Consider the following 14,104-nt stretch of genomic DNA (forward strand, 5'->3'; position numbering starts at 1 on the left):
TGAGCTCAAGAGGTTCAGGGATTTGCACAAGATCACACAGCCAATTAATTGGTCTTCTAACTACAAGTTAGGTTCTGATCTTTCTGCTATTCATCTTGTAAGACCCTGGTCCTTGGGAAGGAGAGGAAGGGAAAGAGAAAAGGAATCTAGGAAGGGCACATACACATTTAGCTTGGTACATAATAGGTGCTCAGTCAATATTTATAGGTAGATGGGTGGATCAATTGATGAATGGATAGATGAATAGAAGGGTGGGTGGGTGGGTGGATGGATGAATGGATGGATAGGTGGATGGGTGGGTGGATAGGTGGATGGGTGGGTGGGTAGGTGGGTGGATAGGTGGATGGATGAATGGATGGATAGGTGGATGGGTGGGTGGAAGGGTGGGTAGATGGGTGGCTGAATAAATGGGTGTATAGATGGGTGGTGTGGGTCCAGGGTGGATGGGTGTGTAGGTGGGTGGATGGATAGATGGATGGATAGGTGGATGGGTGGGTGGATAGGTAGATGGGTGGGTGGTAGGTGGGTGGATGGATGGATGGATGGATGGATGGATGGATAGACGGATGGATGAATGGATGGATAGATGGACAGATAGATGGGTGCATGGAAGAATGAACTGATGGGCTCCTGATCATGAGGCAGACAGAAATAACTATTTTTTGTTAGCTCACGGCTGGACAGAATTGCATGCATTATCTCATTTGATTCTCACCACAGCCCTATGAAGGCAGCTCAGATCTATAGGTGTTTATCCAAAAATCTTGGAACCAGATATGATTCAGAATTCAGAACTTTTGATGTTAGAAAAATAATATCTGGTACATTCATATTAATAACATCCCCAGTAGAGACTGGGATGTCATCTTATAATCAAATATAGCAATGTTTCTGTACCAGAATAACTGATCTCTTATTAGTTCTGGTCAGATTTTGCTGCCAAATAAGTCTGTACCAAATTAGGGGAAACACTTGCAGCTTTCAGCATTTTGGAATCGCAGATAAGGCACCAGGGACCAGTACAAGCATTATCCCCACCTCACAGATGAGGAATCTGAGGCTCTGGGAGGCTGAGATCACAGCGACAGAATGAAAGCTAGGTCTGCTCCACTGCATGGCCTACACTTGTGGCACCATGACCACTGAAAGGTCTGGGGAGGCGGTAGGGCCCAGAGATACACTTACTTGATGATATCTTGTTAACGGGATGTAGGGGCCCAGAATGTGGTATCCACTGCCTCTCTGTGGTCGCAGGTTCCTGGATGTCAGCACTTCCTGTAGAGTTCTGGAGATTTCCTATGAACACGGAAAAGCAGCTCTAGTATTTGGGATTTCTAGGGAGCCAGAATGCAAGCCAGGCTGGGTCTCACGTCTAGGCCAGAAGATCTTGGCCTGCCTGTTCTCCCTCCCCCCGATTCTATCTGGCTCACCTCCACAGGCAGGCAGGCTGCAGACCTGGACGGTGTCTGGCTTGTCCCCCTCACACTGCCCCAGACTGTTGGCATTGGTCCGGCACACCACCTGCCGCTGCTGGATGCCCTCTCCGCAGGTGGCGGAGCACTGCCATGTGGGGGCCAGGTCAGGCCGCAGTGGCCAGAGAGGGGAAGGTAGAGAGACAGAGGAAGTGGGTGGTGAGCTCCAATCCAGGCAATGCCCAGTACAGAAAGAGTACAAAGCGGGGTGCCAAGTCGCCACTTGACCAGTCTCACCAGGGCAGCACACCAGTTATCAAATACTCCTGTCCCAGGTGGAAAATAGCCGCCACCCTAAGCTAAGAACCTCACGAACCCTTCTACCATATACTAAGTGGTTAACCCCATTCCAGCACTATTGCTTGCATCCACTCTGGTCTCTTTAAATATTTTGTGTATCTCCATGGCAAACTCCCCTGTTACGATCCACCAGCTCTTGGGACCTAGGGCAGGTCCGTTTACTTGATGATATCTTGGTAACGTGATGCAGGGACTTGGATCATGGCATTTGCTAAACGGAGAGCTGGGTGACAGGGTCACCATGGACTCTTCTAGCTCTGACATTCATTGACTTTGCGCCTCAATTTACCAAAACTCAGCTTGCAGAGGCATGTTGAAAAGTCTCTTCATGAAGAAAGGTGTGGTACAAGGAGCAGAAGCCAACTGCTTGCAAGGCCTGCCACACACAGCATCCCCTGAACCTCACACACTTCCTCCTCTGGTAAACAGGTGGTGCTGGGTGAGGGCTGCTGTAAAAGCAAGGCTGTCCTGTGTGACTAGGTCACTAGGTTTTAAGCACTGACTACAGCCTCTCCTAGTAGAATAGGGAAAAGCTAGCAGAGGTCCACTTCTCATCCTGGCCACGCGACAACCCGAGGGAGACACAAGGGTCTAGAGCACACAGAACCATGGGTCAAAGATGGCTACTTCTCCCCGGACGAATAATTACAAACAATAGCTCTCAAGGGCTTGCCAGTCTTATAAGGGGCAACTATCTCCTAATATCTGTCACTTTTCTGTTAGATTTATCTATGGGATCCTTTGTGGGACCAGCAATCTTTCTGTTTTATATTTTAAAAAGTAAATCTATACATTATGGAGAATATAAAATCTGTATGAGTTTTGTGGGGATTTTTGGTTATTTAAAAATACTCTTTTATACAGTATTTCAAACATATAGACTCATGAGGAAGTTGACCATGAAAACCTGTTCAAACATTACCACCAGCTTTAATAAATTCAGCGTCCTGGCATATTTTCAAATATTTTGTAAATACCTTTTTAAACTTTGAAAAATTATATCCCGTTGGAAGTGCTTTTTACTTACTTCAGTGCTTTTTCTCACCTAAATTTATTTTTATGAGGCTTCATATATGTTAAAAAGTACAGTTCAAGTTTATTCATTTTTCTTGATATATAATATTTTATTGCATGATTTTTTTGTCCAATCTCTTATAAGTGAATATTTTGCTATTGTGATGAGAATCATTGGGCTTATTTCCCTGATCAAATGAGATGTTTTTAATTGTGGTGTGTTTAATTTTTAACATACATGAAATTTACCATTTTAACCATTTTAGGTGTATAGTTCAATGGCATTAAGTATATTCGCACTATTGTACAACTGTCACCACTATCCATCTCTAGAACTCTTTTCATCTTCCCAAACTGACATTCTGTCCTCATTAAACATGAATACCCTATTCCTCCCTCCCTTCAACCCCTGGAAACCACCCTTCTACCTTCTGTTTTATTTACTGAATTCGACTACTCTAGGTGCCTCATGAAAGTGGAATCATACAGTATTTGTCATTTTATGTCTGGCTTATTTCATTTAGCATAATGTCTTCAAGGTTCATATGAAATTAATTTTAACAGAAAACCCAGGACATCGAAAAATGTCAGTGTGGCCACCCCTAGGGCCTAGCCACGAGCACCTGAACTACTCTACAGCCTTCTTACTGTTTCCTTTTTTCTACCCTGGCCTCCCAACAACGAACTTTCTATCGAGATGCCAGAGTGAGCCTTTATACCTGAAATCATAGCTTGTAATACCCACACTAAAACCCTTCAACAGTTTCCCATTGCTCTGAAAATATGTTCTAACTCCCCATAAAACCATCCTCTCCAGTGTCTTCCTGCAGCCCTTGCCCCTTTTGTTAAGCTTCAGGCCCACGATCCTTTTGGTTTCTGGAACATGACAAGGTTGTTCCTGCCCCAGGGGCTTCTTGTGGCCCACCCCTCAAGTCTCAGCTCAAATGTCACCTCCTCAGAGAGGCCCTTTCTGATACATTAATCCATTCACTTCCTGCATAATTCCAATTGCAACTTGTAAATGCTTTTGATATTGGTTTACTTGTCCTTTATGTCTTTCTCACTGGACTGTAAGTTCTATAAGCACAAGAACCAGATCTGTCTGGCTGATGCTGGATTCCTAGCATTCCTAGTTCAGTGTGCCTGGCATGTATCTGGCACTCAGTAAATAGTTCTTGAGTGCAAGAATGTGCTTCAATTTGCTCATCTGTAACATGGGGATATTAGCCCATGTCTCCTTGCACTGCATGAAAGTCAAGGCAGATGGTAAATCAATGTAAGGGCCTAGCCCAGGGCCATGGACCAGTGTGGGAGTTGTTCCACATAACTTGAGAAAAAACGGATCAGGTAAGGGGAGAAAAAGTTAGCCAGAAACTGCCTGCAGGGAGCACCAGAGGGTCTCTCAGCAGTTCCACTAACCAGACCCACCCATCTGACTCTCCAGAGAAGGTGTCCCATTGGCCCAGTCCCTCCCACCCTCTGAAGACAACTCACCTGAGACCAGGCTCCTGTCCGCCACTGGGCTGGGCAGGGCACTCGGAGGCAGGGCCGCCGGGCCTCGGGTCGGTCCCCGGGGCAGGCCTTGGCTGGCATGGCCTTGTAGGTCCCATTGGAGAGGGACAGCAGGCACTGTACCCCCCGAGTCTGCACCCCCAGCTTCCCACAGCTCCGGCTGCAGGTGCCCCACTCCTCCATCACCCACCTGGAGACAGACAGAGCAGAAGGTGGAAGGGAGGTGGGACTGTGGAGACAATTCCTCCCAGAGTCGTTCCCACCCTCTGAACTGCTGCAGGCAGGAGCCAAAGAGTGGATTTGGGCTTCAGAATGCTTGGGGGCCAAGACAACTGTCCACCAAGCTCTGCAGCTGCCAGACTGTGTGGCTCAGGGTAGTCACTTAATTTCTCCTCTGTCTCTTCATCTGAAAAATGGGTATAATGTATATTTAAATCCTGGCATCCTGTATATCCTTGGGCAAGCCATTAACCCCTCTAAGCCTGTTACCCCATCTTTACATCAGGAATCTTTTGATACCTCATAAATATTTATTTAAGTGTCTACAGCGTGCAGGCACCGTCTTAGGTACTGAGAAAAGGTCATGCGCAAAACAGATGAGAGCCATGGCTGTAGAGTAGAACGCCCTCCCATGGGGCTCTTGGGACAATTAAAGGACTTGAGATAGATACATAAAGCACTTGGGAGAGTACATGGCATGAAGTAGGCATGTAATAAATGCAGGCACTATTACTAACACTCTCAATGCCTGCACAGCTTCAGAACTCATCAGCTAAGCTGGTGGTAAACCAGGGCTCTTTGGCCAACCCCTTCCTTTAAAAATCAAAACCAAAAAGCCCCAAAACTTCACAGGGCAATTTTACAGGTAAGCTGGGCTGGGTAACCTGTTAGTCTTGCATGCTCTGAGATCACAGACATTTGCAGGGAAAGTGGCCTGAATAACAGTGTGCAGTAAGACATCAAAGGGAAGCATGGAGGGCCGAGGGGCTGGGCATCATGGCCCGGGCAGGGCACAGGGAGGGTGTGATGGGCTCTAGCGCTGGTCACCAACGTTAGCCCTGGCCCTGGAGCTCCCCAGCCTGAGGAAGCAGGAGATGCTGTGGGTCAGTGAGTCCAGTTGACACCCACCACCCCACCCCGGGAAGACTCCTGGGGAGGCAGGAGGATGATCTGGCTGTCTGCAGTTTCCTACTGGCCAGCTACCCTCCGCCCTGCCTGAGAGCTGAGGAAGTGCTGGGTTGGCTCAGTGACAGGCTCAGAGGCCTTACCTTGAATCTTCCACAGTCACAGCTCTTTCCACTCCCTAAAGCCCCCTCCAAATAACCCTAAGAACATGAGCGTGGAACTAGTAGGGCAGGCTGAGTCTGTAGCCCAGAGGATCAGGTTGAGAAGAGCTGGTGGAGAGTGTCTTGGCCTGGGGCCTGGAGGCTGGAAGTACTGATATCCGCTTCACCTCCAGGATCCAGCAGATCACTGAGGCAAAGCTCTGTCTCCAAATTGGGCCTCGGTTTCCCTATCAGTAAAAGAATGCTAGGAGTGATAAAGGCAGCATCTTCCCTCTGAGAGTGGAAGTTCGTCCAGAAACCCAGAGGAGATGCATGGACAGGAGGGCAGCACTGGCCGTGGGCAGAGCCTGGTGTGGGCTGCTCGCTGCTCAAGGAGCCCTACCTGCAGGGGCTATGTCTCTAGGCTGCAGAGCTGAAGGAAGCAGGTTCCACAGGCCCTCCTATGGGGCCAGGGCTGAGAGAAGGTCTCAGCACCATGTCTGCAACAGCCCGGGTACGAGATCAGGTGCCTCGTTCCTCCCCCAGGCACTCACTCTGGCTGGGGGCACTGGTGCCGGTTGCAGCGTCGACGGATGGGCTTGGGCCTCTTCTTGTGGTCACACAGGTGCCGCTGTACCATGTGGTGGTCTCGTCGGCGCCGACAGCCATATTTAGTGAACTGGATACCTGTGGGGGGGCAGGCTGCGATAAGCCTGGTCCTGCCAGGCCCCCACTGCCTGACGGGAGCCTGGGAACAGTATGCTATAGAGAGCCCGGAGGACCAATCCCATCCACCCTGGGCCTTTGCACCCTCCTGCCCACATCACTTTCTGAGGAAGACTTCCTTGATCGGCCTGTCTCACAGGTCCCAGGTGTAGCGCAGGTGGGGACATTACTCTGGCTGGCTGCCTTTCCTCACAGCTGTTGAGCTTTTACAGTGAAAAGGCCCTGTCCCAGATAGTGCTCTAGCACCCCAGGCCCATCCCAAAGGCCCTGCCCAGACAGGTTTCCACACTCCAGATATCTTCAAGGAGAAACTGAGACATGAGCTAGGGACATGTTAAATGGTGACAATGTCAGTCCTCTGGCCACTCCTGTTCCTCTCCTTCTGAGGGACCCTGGACTGCCCCTACAGGCAGCTGGATGTCTGGGGCAGCTGGGCCTGGGTGGGCCAGTACCTCCTCCACAGGCCTTGGTGCAGGGGGCCCAGCTCTTGAGTGCCCACTCATAGGTGTCTGTCTCCTCCAGGAGCACATTGTTGCTCCCAATAAGGGGGAGCATGTCCTCATGGATGACATATTTGTAGGCCAGGCTGCTGCGGGGACCTCCCTCAGCCGGGGGGAGCACCTGAGGGAAGATGGAGGAAATGGTAGAAGACTAGAAAGCAAAGAAACAAGGCCAGCATGGGGGGACATGGTAGAGGGGTCAAAGGGAAGGATGCAGGGTCAGAAGCAGAACTGGCGAAAGCCAGGAGGACAGCACCAAGCATGGCCTGGGGAGGCCATTCAGACCAGCGGCCACGAGGCAAACTCAGGCTAAGCATCTTCTGTGTGCCAGGCCCAAGCACGGCCTATGTGCTTTCCCCTCCCACCGACCCAGGCTCTAGGAAGGGCAAGAATGATGTCTGTTTGTCTGTCCTGCTCACTAGAGCATCCACACTGCCTGACTCTAGAGAAAGTCAATAAATTATAGACTGGATACTAGACTCTTACCAGATACATGATTATGAATATTTTCTCCCATTCTATAGCTTGCTTCTCACTTTCTTGACAATGTCCTTTGATGTATAAAGGTTTTCAATTTCCACAAAGACCAATTTATCTATTTTTTCTTTGGTTGCTCATGCTTTTGGTATCGTATCTAAGAATGCAATGTCAAAAGATTTACCCCTATTTTCTCTAAAAGTCCTATGATTTGAGCTCTTATGTTTAGGTCTTTGATCTATTTTGAGCTAATTTTTGTATATGATGTCAGGTAGGGGTCCAACTTCACCCTTTCACATGTGGATATCCAATTGTCCCAGCACCATTTGTTTAAAAGATTATTCTTTCCCCATTGAATAATCTTGGTGTCCTTATTGAAAATCAACTGGCCATAGAGGTATGCACGGTTAATAAGTATAGGGTGCATAGAAAATACACGTTGGATTGAATGAACATACTGACACCAATAAGCCTCAGACCCTGCCCTCCAGAACCTCCCCAACTAGAGAAGGTAGCACCAGGAACAAAGCCTGTCCAAGGTCCCCTACACCAGCTGGTACCAAGGGCCCTGCAGACTGAGCCCCTACTGGTCTAGTCTCCTGGGTTAACAATCCCTGCTCCATAATGCCTGGTCTATGGTCTAGGAAGAGGGGTTGTGTAGAGGTGGGCCCCAGCCCTGACAGTGGCCCTGTACCCCTCTCAGAAAGCCAGCAGTGCCAGACGGCAACACTGGGTCAGTCTCCAACTCACTTTTGGCAGTGCCATAATGCATGCTGATTCTGGACCATGCCAGGACAACACAGGAAACGAACCCTGGTCCCTCCCGTTCCTTCCAGGCCCCATTTGTGACCCTACATTAAAGAGAACACACTCCCTGTGCATGGCGTCTCTAGTCTGAGAATGAGACAACTGTTTCTTTTTCCTCCTTCACTTGCCATCCTGCCAGCCTTTAAGCACAAATGAGGAGCTGGCCTGGGATGGAGGCCACCTTGGCCTTGCCCAGGCTCCTGAAGACAATGGAACAGAAGAATTTCCACCAGGCTTGTGTGTGACAGCAGAGTCAGTGAGCTAGGGAGACTGGGCCAGGGCTGGGGGCGAGGGTGAACAGGAACCAGAGTACAGGGCTGGCGCTCACCAGGACGGCGATGGCTTCGGGCAGGGGCCCGCTGGTCTTGAGGCTTTCCTTGGCATCCTCCACCACATACTCCCACTCCAGACCTACTGCGGCAAAGGTTCGGCTTGTAACTTCCTTGCCTTTGGGGTTGAGGATGAAGCTGCCTGTGACCTGGTTCTTCACCACTGGTCAGGGAAAAAGAGGCACACAGATTTCAGTTCCCCTCCACAGGAGCAAGGGCCAGATCTCCTCAGGGATTTCTAGGCCTTCCCAGTGGGTTCTGCAGGACCCCGTCTACCTGTCACTCCTTCCCCTGAGCCTTCCCCCAGACAGACAGGCCACCACACTGCCTCCACACAGTGTCCCTACCTCTGGACCCTGGTGCATACCATTCCTCCCACCCTCACTGTCTTCCCTTCTTCCTGCCCGATTAATAGCCACCTATATTTAAGGCTCAGCACAATTCTCTCCTCCTCCAGGAAGCTTTTTGATTGCCCAGCCCTCAGGGATTTACCCGCCCTAAAACTTCTATAGCAGAGCACAGAAGTTAAGCATACAGGTTCTGAAGTCAGATTGATCACAGGGAAGCACTTTAGTCTTCCTGTGCTGCCTCAGTTTCACCAGTTGTAAAATGGGAATAATTATGCCTAGCTCTTAGGGCTGCTGCCCTTTGAGTACAACCCCAGGGGCTCTTGCGACAACTAAAGGAGTTCATGTATGAAAAGTACTAGGTACCCGGTATGCAGTAGGTACTTAACACATGGTAAACACTATTACTATCATCAGAAAAGTGCCTGACTTTTAGCACTGTTGAGATTATAAATGTCCTGTCTCTCCCACAGCCTGTCAGCTCATCTCCTTTTCGGTGTTCTTGGCCCAGCCCAGAGCCTGGCACGGAGTGGGAGCTTTTTCAATATCTGTAAATTTCTACCCCTTAAAATCCCAGTCAGTGAGTAACTAAAAGGTACTGGGTGGGAGGTGTGTAGGTGCAGACACCCTGGCAAAGGCCTGAGTTGCTGACCCAGCTGCCCTGAAAGCAGCAAGTTAGGGCTGTAGCCTGGGCCCCAAGCCCCTCAGCCAGGTGGGGGCAGGGAAAGGCTCCAGAGCCCTGGAGCGGCCCCTCCTGGTTCAGATTAAAACCATGGAGTATAATTATAATACAAGAGCTAACAATCCAGGCACTAACCACACACTGGTCACCCTGCTAACTGGCTCAGCAGAATCCTCACACATCCTGAAGTTGACACTATTATTAATTCAGATGTGGAATCAGAGGCTCCAAGAAGGGCAGGGTGCACACAGTAGGCTGTTGGCCCAATCTCTGGAGGACCAGCATCCCGGCTGGGGGGGAGGAGGAGAGATGCCCCCTTATCTCTGATATCTCTTAGCCCTCCAATCACTAGACCCTCTGGGGTCTGAGCTGGGCAGCTCCTCGGGCAGGCCCAGCCTCAATCTTCCAACTGCCCTTGTCTGTTCCCACATCTCACAGCAGCCGCCGTCCCCACCCCCTGCTGTACGCCCCTCATTCAGAGGGGTGGTGGGCTGGACTCAGCATGGACTCTACCATCCAGGCCTAGCTCTGAGTCCTGGCCCTACCACTGACCCACTCTGTACCTTAGACAACTATCTTAACCTCTTGGAGTCTCTTTCCTCTACTACAAAATGGGATATAACAGCCTTCATGAGGCTTAAATGAGATAATATATGAAAAGCATCAACTCAAGGCCTAGCATACATGGTAGATATTAACAGCGTGACTTCTCTTCCTTTTAAAGAGCTGATGTCCCCAAATTCCAAGAGTCTAACAAATTTTGACAAGGCCTTGGCCTTCATTGCGAAAACTGACACCTGTCTGGGCTTCCCCAAAGAACACACATCAGGCACACGCACACACATACACACTCACACATACATAGTCCACACATTTTTACCAAGGGCCCGCCGTGTACCTCACACATGTACGATCGTATGACCTGCGCCAATGTCCAGTTCCACTCCCCTCCCCGTCCCGGCTCCTGCAGTTTCAACCCTTCAGGGAACTCACCCAATAAGCACACAGGCAAGTGTGCCTGCACTGAATCTACCCCAGGTGCTAGGAGTCTCTGACTGACCTCTACGGAAGTTACCTGGATCACTCCCTACCTGCAGAAGATCAAGGCATTAGACTTCCAGAAATAGGGAGATAGAGGAAGCTGGCAAGAAAGCCCAGGGACTGCTGATATTATGGAATCATCCTTAGGGTATAGTAATAGCCCGTGAGCTCCATCCTCTTCTTGGAGTAAATGACCTTTCTCTTCTTGCCGCCACCTCTCCCCTGGTCCTTGTTCTGGCACAATTCCCCACAGCCAAATTGGCAAGTAGGCAGGGAGCTGGCCGAGCCAAAGCCCTCCACACTTACACTCCCCGTGCAGTAAGGTGTGGCTGACAAGAGCAGGGGGCAGAAGACAGAAGACCCTGGCCCAACCTGGCTCACCCCATAGGTGAATCAGGGCACATAAGCTACTTTGGGCCTCTGTTTCCCTGTGCTCATTGGCTGCTCGGACTACACTCTCTCAGGTGCCTTCCAGGCCAATGACAGCTGTGCTAATGTAGATGCATTTTCCAGGGGGGACGAGTTCTGCAGGAGACTTTTAAAAAATGTTTGTATTATTTTGACGATAATCTTAAAATACAAATGTCAGCATTTTTGTGATATATAAACCTGGCCAGAAATAATATATTTTGTGTTCATATTCATGACAAGTCAATGCTAATCAGTTGTGACTTTGTGAGCATAACTGGCAGGAGGGACCTCTGCGACATGCCAAGGCTGGGTGACCCTGTAGCCCATGTGCTCTCCGTAAGGGGTATGGACACAGACGAGTATGGGAGAACCCGTCTGCTGCCCAAAGAGCAAGCAACAGCCTGCTGCCCACTTGTCTGCCAGGCCCCTGCTCTAAACGATGTTTCTGTTTTTTAAATTCAGATATAATTCACATACCATACAATCCACCCTTTTAGATTGTGCGATTCAGTGACTTTTAGTATATTCATGTGGTTGTGCAATCATCACCACTATCTAATTCCAGAACATTTTCATCATCCCCAAAAGAAATCTGAGACTCATTAGCAGTCACTCCCCATTACCCCCTCCCCCCAGCCCCCGAAAACCACTAATCTATCTTCTATCTCTATGGATTTGCCTCTTCTGGACACGTTCATTTTTTGACTGCCAACTTAGTTGCAGCAAAAACAAAACAAACAACCAACAAAAAAATCTCTTTCATTACACTAACGTTCTTGTTTGAATTTTATTGATTTATTTGGAAGCCAAATAAATCGATATTTTCATCTGTCTTGGCTATACAGTTGTATAATGGTTATAAGTATAAAGGGTAGACATCTAGTATAGTGACCATATGTTTGTCTTTATGATGAGAATAACTGAAGGGTCCATGTGGTAGACTGCAAAAATGGCTACATATTCATCCTATTTCTGTATGCACGCCCCTTTGCACTGTTTCACATCAAGAGATGATCTGTTTCTACCCCATGAGTCTGGGTTTGGCCACAAGACATGCTGGAGCCAATGGGACATTAAAAAGCATGACATAAGCAGAGACTTGAAAAGTTCTTGAACACTCGGACTGCCTGCTCTTGCCTCTCCTGAGACCCATGTGACAGACACCGCATGTATAACCCTGGGTGGGCTAGGCTGCCCTGGGCCCCCCTGTGACCTCAGCAGACAGCCAGCACCAACCAGGTCGCTACAGACCCACCAGATGACTATATTTGCATGAGTGAGTCCAGGCAATCAGATAGAAGTAGCAACCAACTAAGCCCTGCCCAAACTGCTGAACCACAGAAAAAATAAAAATAAAAAAGGGTTCTCTTTATTCAAATTTGTGAAATCCTCCCTGCATTTGAATCCTCTCCTCTGCTCTCCCAGATCCCTCGAACCTGTGGGCAGGTCCCAGGGCCTGGCTGCCCCTCTCCCAGGACCCTGGAACTCACCAATGTGGTGGGAGGTCTTCTCCAGCTCCTCAATCTGGATGTGTCTGGCACCTGCTGGGATCTGTACCAGTTTGAGAGCTCCTGCCACAGAGAATCCAGAAAAGCTATAAGCACCGTGAGCTGGTGGCCCCAGTACCCAGCAGTCCCCACTTCTCTTCATCCCTGCATGTACCCAGGAATCTCAGTTTCCTGATCTGTAGAACAGGCATGGGCCCTTCCCCACAAGGTGCTGAGAGGATCAAATGAGCTGCTGTAGCTAAAAATGCTCTATGAACTCTAAGGGGTGCTCGCTGTGTGTTAGCAGCTATGATTTCCCACTTTCTTGACCCTCTTCTTCTTTCCTGACTTTCCCTCCTTCCTTTCTTCTCTCAACTTAAGCCATTATAGGGATTTAGTAGGCCATGAAGATCCACGTGGCTGCCCTGGGCCCCCATAGTCCTCTCGATCTGAGGCCTGGAAACAAACCTTTCTCAGAGCTACCAATCTCCCCACTTTAAGAAGAGGCAAGACAAAGCTGCAACATCCTCAAAAGGGAAATGGATCTAGTTCATACTACAGTGTAAAGGACTAATATTTAGCCTTTTTAATAGCAAGTTTGGCCAAATTGGAGGTGGGGAGGGAAGTCAAGGAACTCAAAGGTACCAGGAATTCAAAGCAAGAGGCATCACAGGGTTTTTCTGTTTTTAAGTGAGACAAGAAAGGAAAAGAACATCGCCAGTTCCATCCAAACCACACTTTCAGACCTGTCTGAATCCTTGCTCCCACCAACAGCTCCAGAGCCAAAGAGATAGCTGAGCTCCTATCACAACACATTGCCTAGCAGAAAAATGCTTCTGGCCCTAAACCCAGGTAGCAGATCACCTAGAAAATGAGGTGACCAGGTATAGCTTCTGGTTTATCAGCCCTGGGAAGCCTGGGAAAGTCTGGAGACAGCTTCTAAGGCTCCTTCTCCCCACTGTGAACTGTGGCCCAGCTCAAAGAAGAAGGTCCTACCTGAAGGATCTAGGAACCCTGGCTGGGCCAGAATCCCAGTCAATCCTGGTCATCCCTTCGGCCCCAGCCTGCTCACCTGCTTGTTTGGAGGCCTTGCCCAGCGTCCCCTTCACAGTTCTGCAGTGGGAGTTGTCACCGCCACAGACCCCGCATTTGTCATCTGCCTTCATGGACCCCACCTCCTTGTCACAGCCGACGGGCTGAGGCCAAAGGTGGTGGTGTCAGTGGGAGGTTACCAAGCCTCTATCGCCACCCTGGGGTCAGCAGCCTGTGGCTCCCTCCCTGGTCCCCAGGCCCCAGACACCAGGGGACCCTGGATTAAGAGGCCTTCCTGGACAGGGCTCTGCCACAAACTCACATGTGACATGGGCAAGGTCTTAAACTGGCCACTCCTCCTTTCGAATGCGGCTGGATGATAACCCCTTCCCAGCACCCCAGGGCTATGTTGAGGACATAGGGGTGTCATGGGTGAAGACAATGAGGCAATGCTTATCTTCATAGGGAGTAGAAGAGGCAGGCAGTGTAGCCCTCCAGTTCTCTGGGGCTGGCAGAGGGCGGGTGGCCTGGAGTGGGGCACCTACCACACACTCGCCACGGGCACAGATGCTGTAGGGATCCCGGTAGCTGCATCGTGTCCCATCATGGACCACCTGGTTCATGAAGACCACATCCCCTGTGTCCTCTGACTGGCAAATCAGCTCACACTTCTGGGTGTCTACGGGGAAGGAAACCACAGTG

The 14,104-nt window shown here is 49.7% G+C and overlaps 1 protein-coding gene across 8 annotated transcripts in view; it reads right to left on the reverse strand.

Annotated features, from left to right (window-relative positions):
• ADAMTS14 (ADAM metallopeptidase with thrombospondin type 1 motif 14) overlaps positions 1-14,104 on the reverse strand; it is a 74,265-nt gene that overhangs the window by 3,137 nt on the left and 57,024 nt on the right. For 5 of the 8 annotated variants that reach the window (XM_016121067.2, XM_016121065.2, XM_036222840.1 and 2 more), the window contains 9 exons: positions 13,948-14,081; positions 13,443-13,566; positions 12,374-12,454; positions 8,402-8,565; positions 6,742-6,910; positions 6,118-6,250; positions 4,281-4,488; positions 1,431-1,560; positions 1,186-1,296 (listed from right to left, as the gene is read on the reverse strand). In XM_016121067.2, the coding sequence (XP_015976553.2) occupies positions 1,186-1,296; positions 1,431-1,560; positions 4,281-4,488; positions 6,118-6,250; positions 6,742-6,910; positions 8,402-8,565; positions 12,374-12,454; positions 13,443-13,566; positions 13,948-14,081 (1,254 nt within the window). Of the gene's footprint in view, positions 1-1,185; positions 1,297-1,430; positions 1,561-4,280; positions 4,489-4,683; positions 4,705-6,117; positions 6,251-6,741; positions 6,911-8,401; positions 8,566-12,373; positions 12,455-13,442; positions 13,567-13,947; positions 14,082-14,104 lie in introns of those variants that run through there. The other 3 variants (XM_036222841.1, XM_036222842.1, XM_036222843.1) reach the window with 3 other exon arrangements.

This window comes from Rousettus aegyptiacus, unplaced genomic scaffold, assembly GCF_014176215.1.
Source record: "Rousettus aegyptiacus isolate mRouAeg1 unplaced genomic scaffold, mRouAeg1.p scaffold_m13_p_6, whole genome shotgun sequence".
NCBI classification, from domain to species: Eukaryota; Metazoa; Chordata; class Mammalia; order Chiroptera; family Pteropodidae; genus Rousettus; species Rousettus aegyptiacus.